This window comes from Dendropsophus ebraccatus, chromosome 2 (assembly GCF_027789765.1).
Source record: "Dendropsophus ebraccatus isolate aDenEbr1 chromosome 2, aDenEbr1.pat, whole genome shotgun sequence".
Lineage (NCBI taxonomy): Eukaryota > Metazoa > Chordata > Amphibia > Anura > Hylidae > Dendropsophus > Dendropsophus ebraccatus.
Window position 1 is genome coordinate 12,138,829 of NC_091455.1, and position 27,270 is coordinate 12,166,098.

General features: G+C 44.5%; 1 protein-coding gene across 6 annotated transcripts in view; it reads left to right on the forward strand.

Moving 5' to 3' along the window:
- The window catches only part of TRAPPC9 (trafficking protein particle complex subunit 9), a 348,662-nt gene that overhangs the window by 111,768 nt on the left and 209,624 nt on the right, over positions 1-27,270 (forward strand). For all 6 annotated transcript variants that reach the window (XM_069957053.1, XM_069957051.1, XM_069957054.1 and 3 more), the window contains exons 18-19: positions 17,566-17,708; positions 17,879-17,989. In XM_069957053.1, coding sequence (XP_069813154.1) covers positions 17,566-17,708; positions 17,879-17,989 — 254 coding nt within the window. The remainder of the gene's footprint in view (positions 1-17,565; positions 17,709-17,878; positions 17,990-27,270) is intronic.

Here is a 27,270-nt window from a genome sequence, read left to right on the forward strand (position 1 = left end):
AGCTTGCTTCGGGGGGGGGGGGGGGGGGGGGGGGACGTCCAGAGCCGTGAGAAGAGAGCCGTGCCCGGCAGCAGCAGCACAGCGCTGAACACACTGGAGGGGAGCCTGCACAATCTAACAGCGGTCTGTGCGGGCGGGATGATGGCGGCCTCTGTCAGTGTAAGTTACGCTCCGGCCGCCGAGAGGGTTAATTTACATACTTGCAGCGGGATGTCAATCTCACTGCGAATATGTAGTGTCATAGGGTATAATGACACTGGATCCGCAGTGGATTTCGCTGCGTAATCTGCTGCTGATCCGGTAGGTGTGAAGGCACCCTAACAGTGTACAGTGTATATACAGTGTATACAGTAAGGGGCTTACCTGCTGGGTGGTGATGTTGGGTAATGTATACAGTAAAGGGGTGTTAGGTAATGTATACAGCATGGGGGCTACCTGGGGGGGAATACTGCATGGGGGCTACCTGTGGGGGTTTGTACAGCATGGGGGCTACCTAGGGGGGTGTATACAGCATGGGTGGCTACCTGAAGGGAGTGTATACAGAATGGGGGCTACCTGCAGGGGGGAGTGCATACAGCATGGGGGCTACCTGAAGGGGGAGTGTATATAGTATGGGGGCTATCTGCAAGGAGGGGGCAGTGTATTTAGTATGGGGGATACCTGCAGGGGGGAGGTTATACATCATGGGGCTACCTGAAGGGGGGGAGTGTATTCAGTATGGGGGCTACCTGCAAGAAGGGGGGAGTGTATTCAGTATGGGGGCTACCTGCAAGAAGGGGGGAGTGTATTCAGTATGGGGGCTACCTGCGGGGGGTGGAGTGTACACAGTATAGGGACTACCTGCAAGGAGGTGTATAGAGTATGGGGGGGCTACCTGCAGGGGGGGGGTGTATACAGTATGGGGGGCAACCTGCAGGGGGGGGGGGAGTATAGAGTATGGGGGGCTACCTGCAGGGGGGGGGGTATACAGTATGGGGGGCAACCTGCAGGGGGGGGGAGTATAGAGTATGGGGGCTACCTGCAAGTGGGGGGGGGGAGTTTATAGAGTATGGGGGCTACCCACAGGGGTGGGGGGTGTATACAGTGTGGGGGCTAGCTGTGGAGTGTATACAGTATAGGGGCAACCTGCAAGAAGGGGGGCAGTGTATAGAGTATGGGGGCTACCTGCAGGGGTGGAGTGTATACAGTATAGGGACTACCTGCAAGGGAGAAGGGTTTTTTAGAGTATGGGGGCTACCTGCAAGTGGGGGGAGTGTATAGAGTATGGGAGCTACCCGCAGGGGTGGGGGTGTATACAATATGGGGGCTACCTGCAGGCAGGGAGTGTATACAGTATAGGAGTACCTGCAAAGGGGGGGGGGAGTGTATACAGTATGTGGGCTACCTGCAAGGGGGGGAGCGGGAGTGTATACAGTATTAGAAACTTTGAAACCTCTTCTGTGTTGTCCTCACCAAGGATGAAAGGTAGTGCCTGAGAGGGCCAGACTATGAGGATGCAGGATTGAATATGCACTTATTTTTATAAGCTGCAGGTTTTCTGCACACACTAGCGCGCGCACACACACACACACACACACACACACACGGTCTGCAGTCGGGGGTGGGGGTGGGGAAAGATTTTCATGAAATTTTCAAAACTGATTTTTTAAGGCACCAGTTCTTTTTTTAAGTTGATTTAGGAGGCTTGTGTATTGACCCCTTTTTGGAAACTAGACACCTTAAAGAATTAATCTAGGGGTATAATGAGCATTTTAACCCTACAGGGGCTGGAGGAAAGTATTCACAAATAGGCTGGAAAAAAAATGAAAAATAGAAATTTTCCAATAATATATTTTAGATTAAAGTATCTCATTTTCATAAGCAACATGAGAGAAAATGCATCCCAAATTTTGTAACGCGGGTTCTCCTGAGTACAATGGTACCCCATATGTGGGCGGAAACCACTGTGTGGGCACACAACGGGGCTCAGAAGGGAAGGAGCACCAATTAGCATTTCCAGTTCAGATTTTGCTGAAGAATTTCCTGAGCGCCACGTGCGTTTGCAGAGCCCCTGTAGTGTCAGCAGAATAGAACCCCCCCAAAAGTCACCCCATTTTAGAAAGTACGCCCCTCAAAGAATACATCTTGGGGTGTGGTGACCATTTTGACCCCATAGGTATTAGAGGAAAGTATTCAAAAGAAGACGGTAAAAATGAAAAAATAGAATTTTTCCAATAATATGTTTGTTGAGTTTGAAATTTCTCAATTTCATGAGGAACAGGGGATAAAACTCACCCCAATATATGTAACGCAGGTTCTCCTGAGTAGAACGGTACCCCATATGTGGGCATAAACCACTGTATGGGCACACATCAGGGCTCAGAAGGGAAGGAGCGCCAATTAGCATTTTCAGTGCAGATTTTTCTGAAGAAGTTTCTGAGCGCCAGGTGCGTTTGCAGAGCCCCTGTAGTGTCAGCAGAATAACCCCCCCCCCCCCAAAAGTCACCCCATTTAGGAAAGTACACCCCTCAAAGAATTCATCTTGGGGTGTGGTGACCATTTTGACCCCACAGGTATTGGAAGAAAGTATTCAAAAGTAAACCGTAAAAATGAAAAAATAGAATTTTTCCAATAACATGTTTGTCTAGTTTGAAATTTCTCAATTTCACGAGGAAAGTAAGAGAAAACTCACCCAAATATATGTAACGCAGGTTCTCCTGAGTAGAACGGTACCCCATACGTGGGCATAAACCACTGTATGGGCACACAGCAGGGCTCATTTTAGTTACAGGCAATATGTGAGTGTTTACTGGCTATCTGGGGTGGTAATGGACAATCTCGGGGTGTTTACTGGCTATCTGAGGTTGCGAAAGGGAATCTGGGGTGGTTATGGGCAATCTGGGGTGGTTACGAGCAGTCTGTGCCAATCTGGGTAGGTTATGGGCAATCTGGGGTGGTTACGGGCAATCTGGGGGTGTTTACTGGCTATATGGGGGGTACGGGCAATCTGGGGGTGTTTACTGGCTATCTGGGGGTGTTCACCAGTGAACACCACCAGATTGCACGTCACCACCCCAGATAGCCAGTGAACACCACCAGATTGCACGTCACCACCCCAGATAGCCAGTGATCTGGGGTGGCGACGGGCAATCTGGGGTGGCGACGGGCTGTCTGCGATGGTTACGGGCTGTCTGGGGGGGTTATGGGCAATCTGGGGGGTTATGGGCAATCTGGGGGGTTATGGGCAATCTGGGGGGGTTATGGGCAATCTGGGGGGCTTACAGGCAATCTGGGGTGGTTACAGGTAATCTGGGGTGGTTACAGGTAATCTGGGGTGGTTACAGGTAATCTGGGGTGGTTACAGGTATTCTGGGGTGGTTATGGGTAATCTGGAGTGGTTACAGCTTATCCGGGGCGGCTTTTGACTTTGGTGACAGGGGTAAAAAAGTGCCGGCACCATTTGGAACAAGCGATCAGCGGTATATAGTATATACCAGTGATCGCTTGTACTGGGCTCACACCGGGTGGGCCCCGATCATTGCCCCATGCTCTCTGACACCTCCGGTGGTGGAGAGGATGGAGCTTTGATCATTTTTAGGAATCCATCACTGTGAACAGAGTCTGTTCACAGTGATGGCGGCGGCCATCTAGGATCAGATGGCCGCCCTGGGAGGGTCAGTGACCAGGTCACTAGGGTAAATTCTGGGGATGGGGGGGGGACATGTTCTCATCTCCTCTCACCGTGGATTCACTGTGAGAAGAGATGAAAGCGTTCAGCTGCGCTGGCAATGCCCGTTACCAGTGGCCGCCGTTATACTGGTAATAACAGCGATCGCCGGTGAGGGGACGGGCCGGGACTGACCCCACACTCTGCCCCAACCCCTCAGCGACCTCCGATAGCTGAGAGGAGGGGGCTGCGGGCATTAGCGGCGCCGCTGCACTATTCTGCACCATCGCCATAAAGAGCTGATGGCAGGAGAATAGAGCCCATTAGTAATCGCCGTAAAAATCCGTATTGGCGGTCACTAATAACATAATACATGTATTCTCTGGGTCGCTACACCACATTTGTGTAGTTTTTTTTTTAACTATTACCGCTTTGGCGCAATAGAAACTATCTTCCTAGCAAAAACCCACAAAAACTGTCGCCACATTGCAAGATCCATAGCGCTCTTATCTTTTACGCGACAGAGCTGGTTTTGGGCTTATTTTTTGCGGGAAGATCTGTAGTTTCTATTGATACCAAGTTTTATATGTATATGACTTTTTAATCTCTTTTATAACATATTTTCTAATGCAGATTGATAAAATACAGCTATTCTGGTACTGTTTTTTTTTTTTTTTTTTACAGCGTGTGTCGTGCGGTATAATTATTGATATAGTTTTATAGATTGGGTTGTTACGGACGTAACGATACCAAATATGTATATGATTTGTGTTTTTGATCACTTATATGAAATGTTTTGTAGTGTATGGGGAATTTAATGCATTTTTATTATTGGGGGGGGGGCTGTGTTGTGTTTGGTGCACATTTTTTTCACTTTTTTTTACTTTTACACTAGTGTACATTACTGTACACTAGTGTAAAATACTTAGATCACTGATACAATACATTGCAGTACCTGATGTACTGCAATGTATTGTATCATGCCTCATGCTGACAGGCAATAGCCACGGCCACCCCTGTCAGCATGAGGCATCTCCATGGTGACCCCGGGGACCTTCATTAGGACCCCAGGATCAACATGGAGACATCGGAGGACCGGACGGCGCCGCGGGATATCGCGTAAGTGACCCGTGGCGCCGACCGGGACACACCGGCACCCGTTAGATGCCGCTGTCTTGGTTTGACAGCGGCATTTAACGGGTTAAACTGCTCGGAGCGGAGAATCCTCCGCTCCGGGCAGTTACAGGAGGGGGTCAGCGGTCACACTGACCGCTGATCACCCGCTCTGCTGCCGCCGCTGGCCGATAATTTATTCCGATGCGCCCGCCGTTAAAAGGCGTACGCATCGGAATAAAGCCCATTAGTGGCCGCCGTGAATATGCGTGCGGCGGTCACTAAGGGGTTAATGTTGTATACCAGGCTGTATACTGTATAACATTGCCAATGTTGCATATAACCAGGCTGTATATAACACTGAAAATGTTGTATATAACCAGGCTCTGTATATAAAACTGCCAATGCTGTATATAACCAAGCTCTGTATAGTCTGATCACATGATGACATCTCAGTCTGGCTAGTAGGTATTTAGGATGTTTAAAGTTTTTAGTTTATTTCTAACCTACAATTTACATAAACAGTGCAAAACTGTCAGGGTATATAGCGTATAAAGGGATATATAGGGCTCCTGGCGATTTCACCTTAAACCAAAAAACAAGGGCATAGATTTGCCTCCTGGGCGACCGTGGAACAAATCTAATTAACACACTGACACTTTATATAAATAAAAACTGTATAATTAAAGAGAGATATATACTGTGAGTGTGTGTATATGTGTGTGTGTATATATATATATATATATATATATATATATATATATATATATATAGTACAGAGAAAAAGCCGCACTTCCAAGGAAAAGGAGTGGGTGCTTGCAGAGAAAATCCCTTGGCCGGGGGTCCCAGACACAGTACAAAAAAAGTCCGCAGCACTCCAACATAAAGTGAGGTGGTTTATTCCATCAACACAGGTACAAAAGAATTAGCAACGTTTCGACTCCCTCACAGAGTCATTCTCAAGCATTGTGGGAACATCCGTTGTGCATATTTATAAGACTAACACATTAGCATATGAAAACACCAATTATGATAAAAGAGATAAATAATCATTTTAAAATTGTATAATAATCATTTAATAAAGTGCATACGTGTAAATAAATCTATAGAGAGTGAAATCACCCCGGTTCTGTGCTATATGTGACCGTGAACATATAAAATCCTAAACAAGCAACATGAATATTCATCGGGAGGGAGGAGCCACTCACCACTTCTAATGAACCAAGAGAGTACGTCCAGACCAGGTAATGGCGACCGGTACGCTGGCTTGGCGTGGTGCATATCTTCGGGCGCATGCGTGAAGCCATGCCGCCCAATAGCAACCGCTAGCCAACCGGATCAAGAGAAACTGTGTACATAGCAACTGGACTCGGTAAGTGTAAAATGAATCAAACAACGCATCAAAGTATCCAATGCATACATAATATAGTCTGCCTCGGACAGCGGAGCCCCAGGAGTCCCTTCCGGGGACTCCTGGGGCTCCGCTGTCCGAGGCAGACTATATTATGTATGCATTGGATACTTTGATGCGTTGTTTGATTCATTTTACACTTACCGAGTCCAGTTGCTATGTACACAGTTTCTCTTGATCCGGTTGGCTAGCGGTTGCTATTGGGCGGCATGGCTTCACGCATGCGCCCGAAGATATGCACCACGCCAAGCCAGCGTACCGGTCGCCATTACCTGGTCTGGACGTACTCTCTTGGTTCATTAGAAGTGGTGAGTGGCTCCTCCCTCCCGATGAATATTCATGTTGCTTGTTTAGGATTTTATATGTTCACGGTCACATATAGCACAGAACCGGGGTGATTTCACTCTCTATAGATTTATTTACACGTATGCACTTTATTAAATGATTATTATACAATTTTAAAATGATTATTTATCTCTTTTATCATAATTGGTGTTTTCATATGCTAATGTGTTAGTCTTATAAATATGCACAACGGATGTTCCCACAATGCTTGAGAATGACTCTGTGAGGGAGTCGAAACGTTGCTAATTCTTTTGTACCTGTGTTGATGGAATAAACCACCTCACTTTATGTTGGAGTGCTGCGGACTTTTTTTGTACTATATATATATATATATATATATATATATATATATATGTATGTATGTATGTGTGTGTGTGTGTGTGTGTGTGTGTGCGTGTGTATATATATATATATATATATATATATATATATATATATATATATATTTAATGCATGTAAATAAGAGTACCACACCATATATCATATATGCGACTGTATTTGTATGGTAATTTCCAGCGGCTGAGCGTGTGATCCGTACACACAGTGTTATATTGGGAATGCGGTCGTACATCATGGAGCCGTGTGATAAGTTATTGATGAATTACTTTGTAGTGCGCGGTTATCCCAGTGCTAAGGTCAGCTGTATAGGACGGCCCAGCAAAGGGCACGCCATGGCTCTCGGCAGCCCCTTCAGTGGTGACAGTACAGAGAAGAGCGCGGCCTACATATGTGCGAACGCTCCGGACGTTCCAGGAGGGAATATAATGATGAATGCATTCCGGCCCGCCTGTATATGTTATAGTGCGACCTTATAATAGACTGCCATCCCCTCCTAGGCCGGCTTTATAACACAGGAATTTTTATTTCAATGTTTTGATTTTATTTTTGTTGTGATTCTTTTTCTCTTTTTTTATGTATTCTCATTGCCGCTTTCCATAAGGGGAAAAAGCTTAAACCCTCTTGTGAGTGACTGAAGACGAGAGCAACCTAAAGTAGCTGTAATGAATTATCCCTCGGAAATAATGTATTGAAGCCATTCGTCTTCCTGTCAGGCCGCGCGCTCGCTCTCGCTTACGTTTTACTCACCGCCTTTTTGGGATGTTGTGCAGCTTTAGCGGGTGAGTGTGGTGCCCAGGAAGGGGGCTCATTCAGGGGGTTATCGATAAGACGCTCGTCTGGTGAAGACCACCGACCACATTTAGATTTGATCTAAATATGCCACTTTTTATTACAATTTTTATAGATTTGATGCGACCAAAAAAGTGCATTTTGGAATTTTTTAAGGGTTACGCCGTTTACGCCGAATATGATAATTTAATTGTTCAGACAATAAAGGACGCGGCAATTTTAATTTATAAAATGGGAAAAGAGGGGTGATTCAAACTTTTATTAGGTGAGGGTTTTTTTTTATTAATAAAAAAAACTTTTTTTTTTTTTCTTTTTTTTTACACACACATACTAGAAGTCCCCCGGGGGTTAGGGTTATTCCCCAAGGGGGACTTTTTTTTGTAAGAAGCCCCAGGGTAAATTACATAGCTGTTTTATATGTTTTATCTGCGATCATCCTAGTGATTTGCCCTCACCTATAACTATTTCATACTCCTTGCCCACCATGGCTATTGATATCTCCCCTCTACCATTTTGCCCATTACTATCTCCCCTCCCCAGCGTGGCTGTTGTATCTCAGAGATCCTGGTTGCCTTGGTGTAGCTCTATCCCTGACCGCACTTCCCGAGCTCGACAGCGCTGAATAAACACAAATAAGACGTGTGCAAAATCCTAAATGGAAAATCAATGGCTGCTAAATGACGCCTTCTGTTTGTCCGCACTTGCAAAACTTTAGAAAGGCTAGCGCTAATAGGGCCGGGCCCCAGGGAGAGCTGCAGTACAGGCCGCGGCACCTGGCAAATTCATTACCACTGAGTGTCTGACTGATGACTCGGCCCCAGCTCTGCCAAAGACGGACGAGAAATTCCATAGACTGAGAACTTCCTTACAATATAGCATTATGATAGACAGGTAATAAATCATCCCAGCGCTAATCTCTTCACTTATCGCCCTTGAGAGTCAGGTCTGGATTCTAAAAGGTAAAGGGTGCTTTAGAAAGGAGCCGAGAACATAGTGCCGCCTTGTAAATCACAAGTTAGTATACAGGTTTTATGACAGCTGTATATAAAGAAGACATAGCAGAGCTGGAATTGGTTCAAAAGACACCAAAGCAACTAACGGGATATGCAGAGTTACAAAAACGTCCCGTCAGATTTTCTTGAACGTTCAGTGCAAAGTCTTTACCAGGGGCCGCCATCTCTTGTGATGTCACATTGCAGAAGGGCCCCATCGAACACTAAGGCCCTAATGCATCTGCAATCTCGGCCGCCCTTGTAACTATTCCCCTATTTGTTAGTCTATATTTGTTACTCCTATAGTGCGGCAGAACAAAATCAGCTTCTACATTGCTCTTACATTGCAGGGTCTGCCATTCACTTGAACAGTTGCTATATAACTCTTCGCCTACCTGCGACTTTAAAGAGACTCTGTCAGCAGATTTATGCAGCCTATAATGTAGTGACAGAGAAGCTGAGCAGAATGATGTATCACTTACACTGTTCTGTGCAGCTGATACAGAGATCTTCTCCTGAATAACATGGACAATAAGTAGTCCTCTGCATTATGTGCATGAGCCCAGTAGTCCTGGATATTCATGAGAAGCAGAAAACTCCACCCACCGGCTTCTAATTGGCAGTTATCTAACCTTTCTGTGTATAGGCAGTCAACTGTCAATCAGAAGCGGGGAGAGGGGTTCGGCATGAATCCTATTCTCCTACATATTAGGAGAACGGCTGAACAGAATGATGGAAGTGATAAACCATCTGATCAGCATTTCTGTCACTAGTTTATTTTGCCCTCATTTATGGCAGATTCTCTTTAACCACAGGACACTCTAACCAACCAGTTGACTATAAAACAAATAAATCTTACTCTCAGGCAGTAACATGATGTAGTTAAACAGCTACGCTGATCTTTGCTACCAGGTACTCTTATTCCTTGAATACAGTGGTGCTCCAGTTCTCCTGCTCGTCCACATGTCAGATACTGTGATCATCCGATTATTTTTAGTGAGAAGTTGCTTTATGCATGAGATTAACAATGAGAGACTTAGTGGCTTCCAACCCATGTTGCAATGGGAACCGGACATTCACCTGGTTTTACATGGGGCCTAGAACATTATGTCAGGAAACTAAAGCGGCTTGTGAGAGAAGGAGCAGCACAGCAGCTTAATAATATCCGGTTACTTCCATGGAGTAAGAAACACTTTTCCCGTAGTGCCTCTATAAAGAGACATTCGTAATTTTTTTTTTAATTAAATGAACAGGGGTTGTGATGGCAAGCTGTTTAATATGTTTAAATCGACATTATATATATGGCCACTAGGCGTCTCCCTTCATTGCACATGTATACAGCTGCTGCATGTCTGCATTCAGTAGCAGAGAATCCTGGGTGTGCTCGCATTGTACAGCCAGCTCTCCTGTCTCACAGCACCAAAACTTCTGTAACCATACAGTGACATTATACTGACTGCATTGTCTTCTGGTAAACTGCAGAGCTGATAACAGAATTAGTAAAAGTTAATAATATAATTAGTAGAAGATAACCTGCATAATGAACAGGTTTCTTTCCTTGTGTGAGCTCATAAAGGACCAAATATTGTCAAAGAGGCAGAAAAATTTAAAGAAATAAATAAAAAGCGTATTTTACTCATGGCCACAAACCCTGTTGAAATTTTTTTTTTCACAACATGCTTTAACAAAATACAATTTCCCAAATAGAGAATCCCTCTAAAAATGTTTCTAGTAAGAGATTAAAGAGTATGTATCTAACACACTGGAAATTCCATCCAGAAATGGATCAAACTTTATCAGATTGTTGTAGAATATATGAAAATAATAAAAATGGTTTTCCCCCTATGTCTGCCTAAATCCCCCAAAGTAAAACTTAAAGGAGAAGTCCGGCCAGACCCATTTTTTAGCAAGTGCTGGGGAGGATAAAAGAAATAACATGCTCTTCACCTTTCCCGCTCCAGTGCTGGTGGCCGCATACCGTCTCCCCCATTCTCAGGTGTCCAGACGCTTTCTGGTCTGAGCGGGGACTGGGTCGTCACGTGTGAGGTCCGCCCAGCCAGTCAGTGGCCGAGGCTGGACCCCACCACGGTTGCTGACTGGCTGAGCGGACCTCACACGTCACGACCCGGTCCCCGCGCAGACCAAAAAGCGTTTAGGGGCCATAGAGAAACTTATGTGGTCATCAGTGCTGGAGCGGAGGAGTTAAGAGCATGTTATTTCTTTTATCCTCCCCCTCCGCAGCACTAAAAAAAAAAGGGGTCTGGCCAGAGTTTTTCTTTAAACAAAAATTTACCGTTGGTGACATTTGATTAAATAAGCGTACGGGACTTGCAGGGGACTTCAGTAATGTAAGCAACAGGGGGTGAAAATTTTTCTGTAATTTCTAAGTAACTTGGTTAAAATATAAAAACAATAAAGAGCCCGGGTCATGAGGGGTTAAGGCTAGAATGTGCTGCTGATGTGCGATCCTCCTCTCCTCTGCACTGCAGTAAACTTCTTCTCCAGCTGCTTCTTGCAGGAACAGATACAATATTTCATTTGTATTATTTTTTTATATAGTTGTAAGTATAACAATTCTCCGCAGAGCCCTAATCAATAGCGCCCCGTTTTCTTCGTCTTTGCACAGTTTACATACTTAGCTTTGAGGACGCTGACGAAAAAAAGGCGCCATTGCTTTAACAAGCCACATTTAATCTTCCGTTATCCTTGAGAGAGTTTTCCGAGAAATATCTATTAGTAAAAAAAAAAAAACAGTCCCCAATCTGCGCTCGACGTCCCTGACCGCGGGTGAATTATACAAGAGTGAATGTAATTTTTAGGGTTATTTTCTAGTTGCCAGAATGCGTATCCGAGCTGCGGTACGACCCCGGGGTCAAGTGTCTGTAATACCCGCGTTTAACGGGCCCGCCTGTAGCTAAACTGATTCCGATCACATCTCCTCTTCCATTACAAGACGGGCTATTTTTAGCCGGCGCAGATTTTAAAATACGCCTTCTAATCTCTCCTGAATTTATTGAACGGCTTTTTTTTTCACCCCCGTTCAGGAGGGATTGTTCCGCTGAGTGGACAGACTCGGGGAAAAAAAAAAAATCAAAGAACTATTGCATTATTCATGTCCCTGTGCGCTCTAGCACAGTCTATTTTTAGCCACCACTACATGTTACTGTCACCGCATTGCTGTTGTGTGATGTTAGTTAGCAATTTCACCGCTCAGTGACTCGGCTGAGAATCGGCGGGCCGGACTGGATGCCGCTTAAAAGGGTTAAATCCCAGACGAGGAAAAGTTGGTCTTGTGAACATCCGTGCCCCTCCCGGATTCACTCCAAATTTTCTAAGTGTCTGTAATTTGGTAATTAGATGTGATACGTTCTGCAGACTATACAGAAGATTTGTCCGTGTCGTCTGATGCTGAATGCTGCGGGGTGAGAGCGGCCTGGGACTTGCAGCTCCAAAAACAGGAATCGGGGGTGGGGGGTGCATGATGTCATATGTAGAATTACTCTTTTTAATAGGCGAGAAGACCTGCTGAATATAGTCATCTGGTTATCCACAGTTGTGTCGGCTCTGGGCAGACCTGTTGCTCCAGCAGTGCAAGAAGTGGCACAGAAGTGCAACCTGAAGCTCCTGGATCAGAGCAAATGTCCACTAATTATTACTATTATTACAGCCGACAATTGGTACATCCCTTTATGGAGATCAGACCCGAGACCCCAGAGTGCGGAATGAAATCCAGTGATAAGTTCTCTGGGGATCAGTATCAGTGTGAATCCACAATACATGGGAAAATCCAGTGATCTGTGCCACTTGGAGTGAGGACTGGTCATTGGGTTCTGGATCTCACTGCCAAGCATATAGGGGTTTCTCAGGTAATGGTGTGGAGAGTATATGTAGAACTGGGCAGTCGAGGGAAAGTAAAATAGTGAGTTCGGGGGACGGAAACCACTCATTGCCGAAAGAGGTCAGAGGAAAATGTCTGGAATGGTTCTTATGAACAGTAGGAAAATGGCTGAATGCAATGCTTGGGCTCAACTAAGTCTGGACCCACAACTAACTAAGTCTGGACCCACAACACACTGCTGCTTAGCAACAATTTGCTACAACAGCAGATGACCGGAAGCTCCAGTGCCATTTTGTCTAATGGGAACAGTAATTTAAGGCCAAAGAGCAAAAAAGGTACTATTGATCAGAGGAGAAACATGGCCGATCAGATGGATCCAGATCTCTGTGGAGAAATATGGCCGGTCAGATGGATCCAGATCTCTTTGTAGAAACATGGCCGATCAAATGGGTCCAGATCTCTGTGGAGAAACGTGGCCGGTCAGATGGATCCAGATCTCTGTGGAGAAACGTGGCCGGTCAGATGGATCCAGATCTCTGTGGAGAAACGTGGCCGGTCAGATGGATCCAGATCTCTTTGTAGAAACGTGGCCGATCAGATGGATCCAGATCTCTGTGGAGAAACATGGCCAATCGGATGGATCCAGATCTCTGTGGAGAAACATGGCCGGTCAGATGGATCCAGATCTCTGTGGAGAAACATGGCCAGTCAGATGGATCCAGATCTCTGTGGAGAAACATGGCCAGTCAGATGGATCCAGATCTCTATACAGAAACATGGCTGGTCAGATGGATCCAGATATCTGTGAGGAAACATGTCCGGTCAGATGGATCCAGATCTCTATACAGAAACATGGATGGTCAGATGGATACAGATCTCTGTGGAGAAACATGGCCGGTCAGATGGATCCAGATCTCTGTGAAGAAACATGGCCGATCAGATGGATCCAGATCTCTGTGAAGAAACATGGCTGGTCAGATGGATCCAGATCTCTGTGAGGAAACATGTCCGGTCAGATGGATCCAGATCTCTATACAGAAACATGGATGGTCAGATGGATATAGATCTCTGTGGAGAAACATGGCCGGTCAGATGGATCCAGATCTCTGTGGAGAAACATGACTTGTTCAGATGGATCCAGATCTCTGTGGAGAATCACGGCTGGTCAGATGGATCCAGATCTCTGTGGAGAATCACGGCTGGTCAGATGGATCCAGATCTCTGTGGAGAAATATTGCCAGGTCAGATGCCATGACAAACTGCTGGGGCTCAGAAGCCCAAAGGAAGTCCAACACACTACTAGATGGGGGGCTCTAACTAAGTGGCCCTTCAGCGTTCAGTACAATTGTATGCTTATATAGTCACGTTTCCTCAGCCCTCTTCCCAGCCACTTATGCTTGATTGGTAATCTGAGCGCTGGACTTTGCATAAAGTTCCCAGTGTTTAGGCCGCCGCACAAGTGGCTGGGAGGAGGGTGTCGGCGGTGTGACTACATGCTGCGATGGCCTTACCGGGCGCCGGGATGGACAATGTAAGATCAAGATTTTGAAATTGTCTCCTGCCGGAGATTGTCAGGCACAGCGTGGGAGAACTGTGCTCAGAATCTGCAAGGTACTGAGGCTACCTCTCTCTCAGGGATGGGATTGGTTCCCTTGAACCTCCTGAGGTCCGAGACCCAGCAGCTAAGGAGAGTATCCTAAGGGCCCTATTCTATGGGACGATTATCGTTCAGATTATCGTTAAATTGTTCCACTCTAAACGATAATCGTTCGTTTGAAAAGCAGTTAATAATTAACGACCGAACGAGAAATCATTGATCGTTTAGTAAGACCTATACCTATTTTTATCGTTGTTCGTTTGCAAATCGTTCGCATTGAATAAGATGTCGTTCGGTCGTTCGCAGTAGTGACGGACGCAATAGCGAAGACAAGACGACCGCAAGAACGATCATAAGTGACGATGGGTGAACGATTTCAGGTCTTTCGCAATAGCTGTCGTTTGGATCATTTATCGTTAACGATTATGCAAATGATAATCGTCCCGTGGAATAGGGCCATAAGTTTCATTGCCAGGTCTGCAGGCTGATGGGGAAGGAGAGCTGTACCGTTTAATGCAGCATTTAGGAATGGGAAATAATGTGTGATGCCCGGGTGTGAACTGCGCTCAGCATATTCCCCATTTTAGTTGAATTTTATGATGTTCTTGGCATCTGCCGGGGGCCGTTTCCCGTTATTCTGCGCTCCTGTTACCTTCTGCTTGTCTACAACCTTTTTTTTTTTGTTCAGATCTTTCTCCATCCAGCACGAATAGTCATTTGCTGGAGCACAGATGGCTGCGAGCAGGGGACGGTGCGCACGTTGATATTTTCCGCATTACTAGTGTCAAAATCGATCGTCTAATTTTGCGTGCGTCGTGGATATCCCATTACGTCTCCTTATTATGGTGCAGAGCTTGTGGCAGACTCATCGGAGACGCAGGAGACAGACGTCGTCTTATTATCCTAATCTGACTAATAAAAGGCTGACTTCACCTTGGTGTATTGTCTTATTATGGATATCACGGTATATTACACAACACATGTGCCGCTTTATTAGAGGGAACGCCGGGCAAAACTGAGAACAATGTGTTAGTCCCTAGCACGGGGCCAGAGGGGGCGGGGTATGACTATTCCCTGGTCTGTGACTACCATCATCATGCTGGGCTCCATCAGCCACTACACTTCATCCTGCCTGGCGTGCTTACCTAAATTTTTTAACTCATTTGTTAGAGTCACATACTCAACTTGTTCTTTTCTTTTCTTCCAATCCGCTTCTATTTTCTGACTGTAATTTTTATTAATTTAATTTAATTAATTTTAATTAATTTCACTATTTGTACATTGTTATGGGGGTGGCCATCTTGCCTGGGATGTTTTTAACAGCATTTAGTGACATACTTTACAGCAAGACTCATGGACATAGACTACAATAGACAGACTCTGTCCCCTTGAGATGAATGTGTAACATTACTGAGCGCGCTTTTGTCTCCTCTATCTATCTATCTATCTATCTATCTATCTATCTATCTATCTATCTATCTAACTATCTCTCTCTGCTGCCACCTTTGTCCAGTCAGGAACTGTCCAGAGCAGGAGATGTCTTTTCTATGAGAATTTTCTGCTGCTCTGGACAGTTCCTAACATGGACAGAGGTGGCAGCAGAGAGCACTGTGTCAGACTGGAAATAAAAATAAAATTTAAAAGTAGTAAATAACAAATCTATATAACTTTCTAAAACCAGTTGGGTTGAAAGACTAAAGATTTTCGGCAGAGTGCCCCTTTAAGCAGACACTGCCAGAAAGCTAGCAATTATCCATAACTACCCTGTCGTCACATATCCCTAGACCATGGAGGGGCGAGCATGAAACTGTCTGAACGGGAGAAGCCGCCTGGGGATTTCCTCCATCGGAGCCTTTACTTTCATAACAAATTGAGTTTTTGCCTTTATTGATATTTCGGAAAGAGAGAAATGAGTCCATTGATTTCCCCCTGATATATGACATACGCGGCGGCCGCCCACTGGGAATAACAAACAGAAACAAATGAATCCCGGCAGGAATTCCACGTTTTCTGCGGTATTAGTGTCCGGTTGGCGCCATTAGTCTTCATTAGGTGGATGGTGAGTTATGTACGGGATCTGTTACCGATCAACATCGGGATCGAGACATCACACGTGAGACGTATCTATGAGGATGTCTCACGTAGTGATGGCCGGGCCGGCTACTGTAGTTATGTGACACCAGACACATGAGCCTCCCATGAAAGATGCAGCTGATTGACAAGGTTTTTTATAGCACCAGAGGACTGGACGGTATTATAACACATGATACATTATAGTTATATAGCTGAAGGACGGGCCGCCAGCCGACAGGCTTGTAAAGTATTGGATTGTGGACTGGTAGTAGGACATGCCTCCATTATTGTGGCGCTATAGGTGTGACATGGTGAGACCGAGTGCTGACCGTGATATAGGATATTTATTGGCTCATGGCGACAGCTTCATAAGTGCTAAGCATCATACTAGGGCACGGTGATATGGGCAAAAAATAACATCTTGATTTATTTATTTTATTAAATTATGGACGATTTCTTTTTGAACATCGAATGTTCAAGGGCGAATCCATCAAATGTGTTTGTCAAATGGCCCAGTCCTACATCCCAGACAGACATAGGGTCCTATTACACGGAGCGATTTTTAACGACTAACGATAAACAATCGCAAACGAGATTTTATCGTTAACCTGAAATCGTTCACCATATTACTCTGTTAGTTCCGTTAGTTCCAATCGTTATTACAATCGTTACTCTGATCGATATTGCGATCGTTACTATGATCGTTTATTCCTTCTGATCCCAGCAAAACAATGGACAATGTGCAATTACACTGAACGATAAGTAAACAAATGCGGAATGTGGAATTACAGCGAACGATTAGCGGACAATTAACAATAACTTTAGGTTTAGATCTAAATGAACGATCAACGACAGACGAACGATTTTTTGATCGTTGCCTGCAATTACACAGAAGGATTAAATACGAACAATATAACTATTTTTTTGCATGATAATCACCCTGTGTAATAGGGCCCATAGTCAGGATTGGGCCGATGCTGCACCCCTTTTGTTTTCTCTCCCCCACAGTGATCTATCATACAGTATATAGATGGCCATATAAGCAGCACTGTACAATATCAGACCAAATAACAGCTTAGTAACAAGAGAATATGTTTCTCCTTGAGGAGATCACCAAAGGGGATGTGCAGTTTTACAGGACATGCAAGGTCCACTGGGAAAGAATATGCAAATTAGCTTGCTCTCTGGTGCCACCTGTTGGACTCTGCATGCGGTGTTCTCCTAGCATCCATGCAGGTCATTTATCGGCCCACCAATGTCTGTACAGGCTGTAAAAGCAAGCGTGCGGTTATCGGGGGTGCATTACCTGTCATTACAGATGGGGACGCCAATGGGCACCATGGCCGAGGATCAGCAGCTTACATATAATATCTACAACTATTACTTTCTGATAGTAATATATCCTCCTCTTTTCCTCCATAGACTCTTGAAGGAGTTCTGAACTTCAAGTACTCTGGCGGGCCCGGTCACGCTGAGGGTTATTACAGGAACATCTCGCTCGGCCTCCATGTGGATGTGGAGCCCTCTGTGTTCTTCACACGGGTCAGCACCTTGCCGGCCACCAGGTGAGGCTCGCGTTGGTAAAGGTACCGCTTGGTCATGCACATCTTCATTTACATCGTACATACATCATACATACATATATCATATATACATCATACATACATTTTGTTGGGGTCTGGTTGGTGTTACGGTACTACGCTAATGATGCGTTATTTGTTTTTTTCCCCCGTAGCACAAGACAATGTCACCTCCTCCTCGATGTCTTCAATTCCACAGAACATGAGCTGGCCATCAACGCCAAAGACAATGAGGATCTGATCCTGCACGCCGGAGAGTGTCAGCGGTGAGTGCCCTGGGCTTAGTAATGGAACCATCCCAACTCAGATGTTTACAGCATGTCCAGTCCTGGGGGGACACTGTGTTATCATGTCCAGTCCTGGGGGGGACACTGTGTTATCATGTCCAGTCCTGGGGGGGACACTGTGTTATCATGTCCAGTCCTGGGGGGGACACTGTGTTATCATGTCCAGTCATGGGGGGGACACTGTGTTATTATGTCCAGTCCTGGGGGGGACACTGTGTTATCATGTCCTCTCCTGGGGGGGGGACACTGTGTTATCATGTCCAGTCATGGGGGGGACACTGTGTTATCATGTACAGTCCTGGGGGGGACACTGTGTTATCATGTACAGTCCTGGGGGGGACACTGTGTTATCATGTCCAGTCCTGGGGGGGGACACTGTGTTATTATGTCCAGTCCTGGGGGGATGATACTGTGTTATCATGTCCAGTTCTGGGGGGACACTGCGTTATCATGTCCAGTCCTGGGGGGGACACTGCGTTATCATGTCCAGTCCTGGGGGGGCGGGGGGGGGGGGGGGGAAACTGTGTTATCATGTCCAGTCCTGGGGGGGGACCCTGCGTTATCATGTCCAGTCCTGGGGGGGACACAGTGTTATCATGTCCAGTCCTGGGGGGGACACTGCATTGTCATGTCAAGTCCTGGGGGGGACACTGCGTTATCATGTCCAGTCCTGGGGGGATGATAATGTGTTATCATGTCCAGTCCTGGGGGGAGGGACACTTCATTATCATGTCCAGTCCTGGGGGGGACACTGCGTTATCATGTCCAGTCCTGGGGGGGACACTGCGTTATCATGTACAGTCCTGGGGGGATGACACTGTGTTATCATGTACAGTCCTGAGACTAGAGACTAGATTACATTGTGATCCCGTGTGTAGTTGTGAGTGCACCGATATACATCCAGGATCCGCCATCTGCATGCAGCTGGTTGGTTCATTATGTAAACAGCATTATCTTCCCTGACTCTATATAAATAGAGGCGAGCGGCTCGGACATGGTGCGTACACGTGTTTCTTTGGGAGCGAGCAATAAAATGAACTTGTTGACCGCGGTAGAATAAGTGCGGAGGTAAATACTGCGTGATTGGGCTGTGACCATAACGTGCTGCCCTCTATACAGCTGCCTGCAGATGGGCACGTACATGTACACACTCACCTAATATACCTAGTATACAAGAACATACATTTTTTTTATAGATATATATACACACACACACATAGTATCGTGCACCCTGCCTCACATGATGGTATAATGTACAACAATAATCGTTACCGGGATCGTTTGTGATTAACAATGATTTTAGGGTCAGCTTAAAAAATGCGATCAACGACACACAAATTATTTTTTGATCGTTGTCTTCATTCACACTAAATCATTATTATTTAAATTCAAACAATATAATGAATTTTCGCATGAAAATTGTCCCTTGTACTTATGCTATGGGCCCTTATACTCCAGAGCTGCTGCTCACTATTCTGCTGGTGGGGTCACTGTGTACAGAGGCGTAACTACCACTGTAGCAGCCATAGCACCTGCTATGGGCCCACCAAAACAGGGGGCCCCATGGCCTGCTCCTACGATACACTGGGCCCCATGAGCTGTCATTATTTGCAGCACCAGGTGGCCGAGCGGGAATACCGTGATCTGAAAATTTCACTTTAGGTGAAAGCACTTCGGACCAGTGCTTGCAGTTATGACTACACTAGACGGCTTAGTGGTCAGTCAGGAAGGTTTGCTATGGGGCCCCGCCATTTCTAGTTACACCCCTGACTGTGTACATACATTACTGATCCTGTACTGATCCTGAGTTATACCCCAGAGCTGCACTCACTATTCTGCTTGTGGGGTCACTGTGTACATACATTACATTACTGGTCCTGAGTTACATCCTGTATTATACTCCAGAGCAGCACTCACTATTCTGCTGGTGGGGTCACTGTGTACATACATTACATTACTGATCCTGTACTGATCCTGAGTTATATCCCAGAGCTGCACTCACTATTCTGCTGGTGGGGTCACTGTGTACATACATTACATTACTGATCCTGAGTTAGATCCTGTATTATACCCCAGAGCTGCACTCACTATTCTGCTGGTGGGGTCACTGTGTACATACATTACTGCACTGATCCTGAGTTACATCCTGTATTATACTCCAGAGCTGCAGTCACTATTCTGCTGGTGGGGTCACTGTGCACATACATACATTACTGATCCTGAGTTACATCCTGTATTATACTCCAGAGCTGCACTCACTATTCTGCTGGTGAGGTCACTGTGTACATACATTACATTACTGATCCTGAGTTACATCCTGTATTATCCTCCAGAGCTGCACTCCAGGACACAAGACCACTTAGTTGTCAGCAGTTAACTCCTTCATGGCACTGCCATGGGTGCCTGTATACATCGCTGTGTGAATGACAAGCACGTAATATGCTCCTAGAACGCACTTATTATATAAAGAAATAGCTCTCATGTTGAACAAGGAACTATGATTCCCTCCTTACATGAAGAGTCATGATAAAATAAGAAGTTATAAAAAGTGTATTAAAAAGAACAATAAATTAACCCAATAAAAATTGCGGGATGAATTAAGTGGAAATAGAACTTAGCAGTTCACACCACAGCAGTAAAGAACCTGAGCTAGTACAGTACTTACATTATCATCATAATCCAAACAAACTGATCCACATAATAACTCTAAATAAACAGAGTGAGTATATCACTGCTGCAGTAGTAATGCATCAATCCAAAACAAAAAATCAACTTAATCACAGTAATAACTAAAGCAGCCAGTACGGAATTAAGCTGATGATACTTACGATAACTCTGGAAACAAAAGTATCGCTACTTACCTAGCGCCCTTGGTCATAACGGCGTTTTGCTATATAATCACGGATATCTCAAGCAATCAAGCTACGTCATACACGAGGATCCTGCTGCCAGTAGCCACTGCTAAATAGTATTCATGATGGCTATACAATACAATATAATATAACGGGAAAGAATACAAGTCCGCTGACATGCCCCCTGCCAGAAACACTGTGTCCCAGAAAATCTAAGTCCTATGACATGCGCAGTGACTCCAGAGACGATTTGTAGACAACATAAGTCCGAGGACATGCGCAGTAATACACAGTAATTACAGCTAAATTTCTAAGTCCCTTGACATGCGCACTAAAAAGCGGTCTCCCGAAAAAACTCGTAAGTGCTAACGGAAGTTACGTATGTGGAGCAATCAGTCACTGTCAAAGACTGCAGAACTAGGGATGGTCTGAACCTGCCGAGGTTCGGGTTCGTACAACCCGGACTCTCGGCAATGATTCCCGCTGTCTTAAAGGAGAAGTCTGGCAAAAATTTTTATTAAAAAAGTTAAACAAATCACCAATATACACTTATTATGGGAAATGCTCATAAAGTGTTTTTTTTCCCTGCACTTACTGCTGCATCAGGGCTTCACTTCCTGGATAAAATGGTGATGTCACTTCCTGTATAACATGGTGATGTCACAACCCGACTCCTAGAGCTGTGCGGGCTTTGGCTTCTGGAGAGGATGATGGCAGGGGGACACTGAGGGACACAGGGCACTGGAGGGACACTGAGCATCCCCCTGCCATCATCCTCTCCAGCAGCCACAGCCCGCACAGCTCTGGGAGTCGGGTCGTGACATCACCATGTTATCCAGGAAGGGAAGCCTTGATGCAGTAGTAAGTGCAGGGAAAAAAAGCACTTTATAAGCATTTCCCGTAATAAGTGTATATTGGTGATTTGTGTAATTTTTCGGGGGCATTACAATACTTTAATAAAAATTTTCGCCGGACTTCTCCTTTAAACCTCCGTGGAGAGGGTGGATACAGCGGGTGGACCACCTGGAAAACCGGGATACAGCCATAGCCATAGGCTGTATCCAAGTTTTCAAGGCGGTCCTCCTGCTTTATCCACCCTCTCCACGGAGGTGGAAGACAGCGGGAATCAATGCCGAGAGTCCAGGTGCGTACGATCCCGATCCCTATGCAGAACCAATCAGATTCAAAGGAGTACGTGTCATCGTTGCATTGGTACAACACATGAACCAAATACTTCCTTTTACCTCGTTCTGATCCCATCTATCCCTTAAAAAGCAGTCTGGCTGGGCCGGAATTTAGATTGCCAATACTTTGAAAAAGCCAGTGAGCTACTGGCGAAACATGTCAGGAAAGGCAGCAGCACGATTTTCGACTAGAGTATGGGTGATTGTTACCGGGACTTGAAAAATATGCGTATACAAAATCGCATCTAGTTGTCTGTACTGGCGCCAGGACAATTCTTATATCTTTCAACAACTGAATGTGAAAGATAATTAGGAGAGGATTTCTAGCGGTCAGGGACAACCAAGGGTGTTTTGTGCTTATCGCTTGGTTGTCCAGTTTTGTAAAAGTCGATCGAACAATCAAGTTCACTAGTCTGGCACCTACGGCCGAGGTGCTTCCACCCTGACCACTACCTCTACCTAGTATCCCTGTACTCTCTCCTGAGAGGTATGAGCCACCCTATTCTAGTTTAATCTCACCACTGCACTTATTGTTTGCACTCTTCCCATTTTTTAACATAATTATTAAAGGTTAAGTTTTAAGCCTCCCGACTGAACATAGGCACTAGGGGCTACGCCCCAAAACAGAGACTATATACATAAGTGACAGCTGATCACAAGGGGGGGGGGGGTTGTGCTTTGTTGCGGCTCCTCCCTCCTTATAATAGACATTTAAATCGGGGTTAATTTCCTCCTTTTGTATTAATCTTTACATTAAGCAGCTGAGCTCCGGCACTAATCTATTAAAAGCAATTCCTGTCCTCTCGCCAGCACTAAAAATAGCAGGGCTGTAAATGGAGGAGGTAACAAGTGTCAGCGGTGATGTTATAGAGAGGCAACGGCTCATTATGGCAGATGCCGCAAAGGTCAGACTTCTCCGCCAGCCGCTTTTATCTCGAGTGCCCACGGAAGAGCCATCTCAGCTTGTACAAGCTGTCACACGGCTGCTGGTGGTCATGTAATGCTTAATCCTGGTAGGAACCGCGCCCCATGTGTCAGCCTCCTCTGTCTTATCCAGTCTCTTCACTGTCTACAAGTCACATGACTCATCTGAGCGCCATATTATATTATACGCCACCATATGTTGTATGCCAGCACTGTTGCATCCATGTGTTTTTTTACTGTCCCCTGATCATTTGATCAGCAACCTGACCCTCAGAAAAACACCGTGTTTAATGTGTCAAAGGAAGTGGTCTGCCCTGGGTCATCTGACTTCCTGTGAAATACTGGATGACATCATCACTTATGACACCCCTCCTCACCCAGATTTGTATACTGCTGCTGCGGTCTCTGTGGGATCAGGATATAATGTACTTACATACTGTGTATGTTTGTCTGTCTGTCTGTCTATCTATTTTTTATCTAACTATCTGTTTATCTATTATCTATCTATCTATTATTTATCTATCTATTATCTATCTATTATCTATCTATCTCTCTGTCTATCTATCTATCTATCTATCTATCTATCTATCTATCTATCTATTATCTACCTATATAGTTGTACACAGTGTGGGTGTGTGTGTCCCCCCCCTCGAATAAATTATGATTTTTTAAAATTTGTTACTGCAGATACTTTAGAAATATAGTTTTATTGCAATTTTGAAAATTTACAGCAAAAACAGTCGATATGCAGTAAAAAAAATTGTGAAATTGTGAACACCGGTAGAGTTGTGTATACGGGCCCATAAAAACGTATGGATTAGTGTTTTGTCCATATTTATCTCTGCTAATCGGTTTGAGGTTACAGGAAAAGTTCAGTGAAATTTTTTATTAAAGTATTGTATTGCCCCCCAAAAGTTATATAAACCCCCAATATACACTTATTATGGGAAATGCTTATAAAGTACTTTTGTTCCCTGCACTTACTACTGCATCAAGGCTTCACTTCCTGGATAACATGGTGATGTCACTTCCTGGATGACATGGTGATGATATCACTTCCTGGATAACATGGTGATGATATCACTTCCTGGATAACATGGTGATGTCACTTCCTGGATAACATGGTGATGTCACTTCCTGGATAACATGGTGATGTCACTTCCTGGATAACATGGTGATGTCACTTCCTGGATAACATGGTGATGTCACTTCCTGGATAACATGGTGATGTCACTTCCTGGATAACATGGTGATGTCACTTTCTGGATAACATGGTGATGTCACGATCCGACTCCCCGAGCTGTACGGACTGTGGCTGCTGGAGAGGTTGATGGCAGGGGGACACTGAGCATCCCCCTGCCAAAATCATCTCCAGCAGCCACAGCCGGAGAGTCGGGATGTGACATCACCATGTTATCCAGGAACTGACATCACCATGTTATCCAGGAAGTGACATCACCATGCTATCCAGGAAGTGACATCACCAATGTCACCATGCTATCCAGGAAGTGACATCACCATGTTATCCAGGAAGTGACATCACCATGTTATCCAGGAAGTGACATCACCATGTTATCCAGGAAGTGACATCACCATGTTATCCAGGAAGTGAAGCCTTGATGCAGTAGTAAGTGCAGTGACAAATAAAAGCACTTTATGTGCATTCTCTGTAATAAGTGTATATTTGTGATTTGTATAACTTTTGGGGGGCAATACAATACTTAAATAACAATTTTTGCCAGACTTCTGCTTTAATTTAGTACCTTAAACTTTTAAAGAGTTTAGTGAATTCCAGTGTTTGCATTTATGTCAGAACGCCGTCCAATCACCTTTGAGATTGTAGGATGAGAGCTGAAATGTGCAGCCATTAAACCTCCATCAGAACCATAAAGAACAGAGGTTTCTGGATCAGGCCGGTGCTCCCCCCTAATAAAGCAATGACTGGTTCTTTACTCCTTGAGGTCCCCTCCTTGTGATTGTGCGGCACCACTCACTTTATGGTCACAATGACTCCTGATAACACTGGTTATAACTCCCCCGCTATACACACTCATTGATATGCTGCTGATTTTTACCTTTTTGTGACTCGTTCATCAGGACGCAATCTAAGAATTGATCATGTATTGTTCTGAAGTTTTTGGAACGCTTCCCTGCACACAATGACATGAATTCCTCTCCCTTGTATCTTCATGAAGCTGCCAAATTCCTTCTCACTGTCAAAAGTTCTACAGAAAGTTTTTATGAAATTTGAGAACCAAGGACAATCAGATCCAGTCTTCTCCATCCAATACAGGGAGGGACAAGTGACCAGGGGGCCGGGATCAATACTTGGTTTGGGCCCATTTATTAGAGTCTTTATACCTGTGTTCCTTATGGCGACCATATAGACTACATGCAGTAGTATTGTCTCCGCTATAGTCATGTCTGCTTGGGTTGACCAAGTGTTGATAGTTACTTCAATAGGAATTAGATATGTGGAAAACCACAAATGTCACCGACCATTATATGGGTACTCCGGAGAAAAATAATATTTTTTTATGGAATTTGTTATCAGAAAATGTTTACAAATATTTAACTTACTTTCTTTTAAAAGACTGAATCATTTCAGTACTTATCAGCTGTTGTATGTCATGCAGGAAGTGGTGTATTCTCTCCAGTCTGACACTGTGCTCTCTGCCACCACCTCTGTTCATGTCAGGAACTTTCCAGAGCAGCAGCAAATCCCCATAGAAAACCTCTCCTGCTCTGGACAGTTCCTGACATGGACAGAGGTGGCAGCAGAGAGCACTGTGTCAGACTGGAAAGATTAAACCTCTATCTGCAGGACATACAGCAGCTCATAAGTGCTGGAAGACTGGAGATTTCTTATAATAGTTATCTTTTTTTAAATGGAAGTAGATTACCAATCTGTATAACTTTGTAATATTAGTTTTTTTTAAGGACCCTTTTTAAAGAATATTTAACGCCCCCCCCCAATGTCTTGTAAGCTTCTCTCACCTTTAACCTGAATTACTCTCCAATTACACACAATTCTTCTCTTTCCCAGACACAGTAAAGCAGCCATCATTACACACCACTGTCTTCTGAAGATCCTTTAGCAGTGAAGTTGGGCCCCATACCAACTCCTTGACTTTCTTGTGTAGAAGTGACACACTTGGCAAAGCAGGAATGGAGCCAGTAACTAATAATGTGATGCCAGACTCTATGGGTTCTCTGCGGTTAGTGCAGCTTGTCACCGTGTCATTGAACTTTCCGAGCTGTGTTGTCATGTGGACGGTGGTTTGAAGTCTCTTTGCTCCGAGGATTCGTTTCCTTGGGTCTTAGCAGCATGGGATTCCTTTGTTCAGCCATCAAGTGTTAAGACGTCTTTTATAACGTATCGATCTCGGAATTTCCATTCCTGCGTTGACAGCTGTGTTAGATGCAGTCACCGTGTCTATGACAGGTGTTTATTTTTTTCAATAGTCTTCTAGGGGATCTTTGCTTATTAGACATGAAGACATCCTGTGCGAATTGTTGAGAGTAACGAGTCTATGACTCAGAGATTTTGGCAGTTTGTTGGCGTCACACTGAACATTTAAAGAGTTAACAGTATAATTAAAGATCTGCTTCAATTACTAACTTTTAGCTTTTAGAATATGTCTACTATATACAGGAATATAACTACTATAATACTGCTCCTATATACAGGAATATAACTACAATAATACTGCTCCTATATACAGGAATATAACTATTATAATACTGCTCCTATATACAGGAATATAACTACTATAATACTGCTCCCATATACAGGAATATAACTACTATAATACTGCTCCTATATACAAGAATATAACTACTATAATACTGCTCCTATATACAAGAATATAACTACTATAGTACTGCCCCTATATACAAGAATATAACTACAATAATACTGCTCCCATATACAGGAATATAACTACTATAATACTGCTCCTATATACAGGAATATAACTACTATAATACTGCCCCCTATATACAGGGATATAACTACTATAATACTGCCCCCTATATACAGGGATATAACTACTATAATACTGCTCCTATATACAGGAATATACCTACTATAATACTGCTCCTATATACAAGAATATAACTACTATAATACTGCTCCTATATACAGGAATATACTACTATAATACTGCTCCTATATACAAGAATATAACTACTATAATACTGTCCTATATACAGGGATATAACGACTATAATACTGCTCCTATATCCAGGAATATAACTACTATAATACTGCTCCTATATACAGGGATATAACTACTAT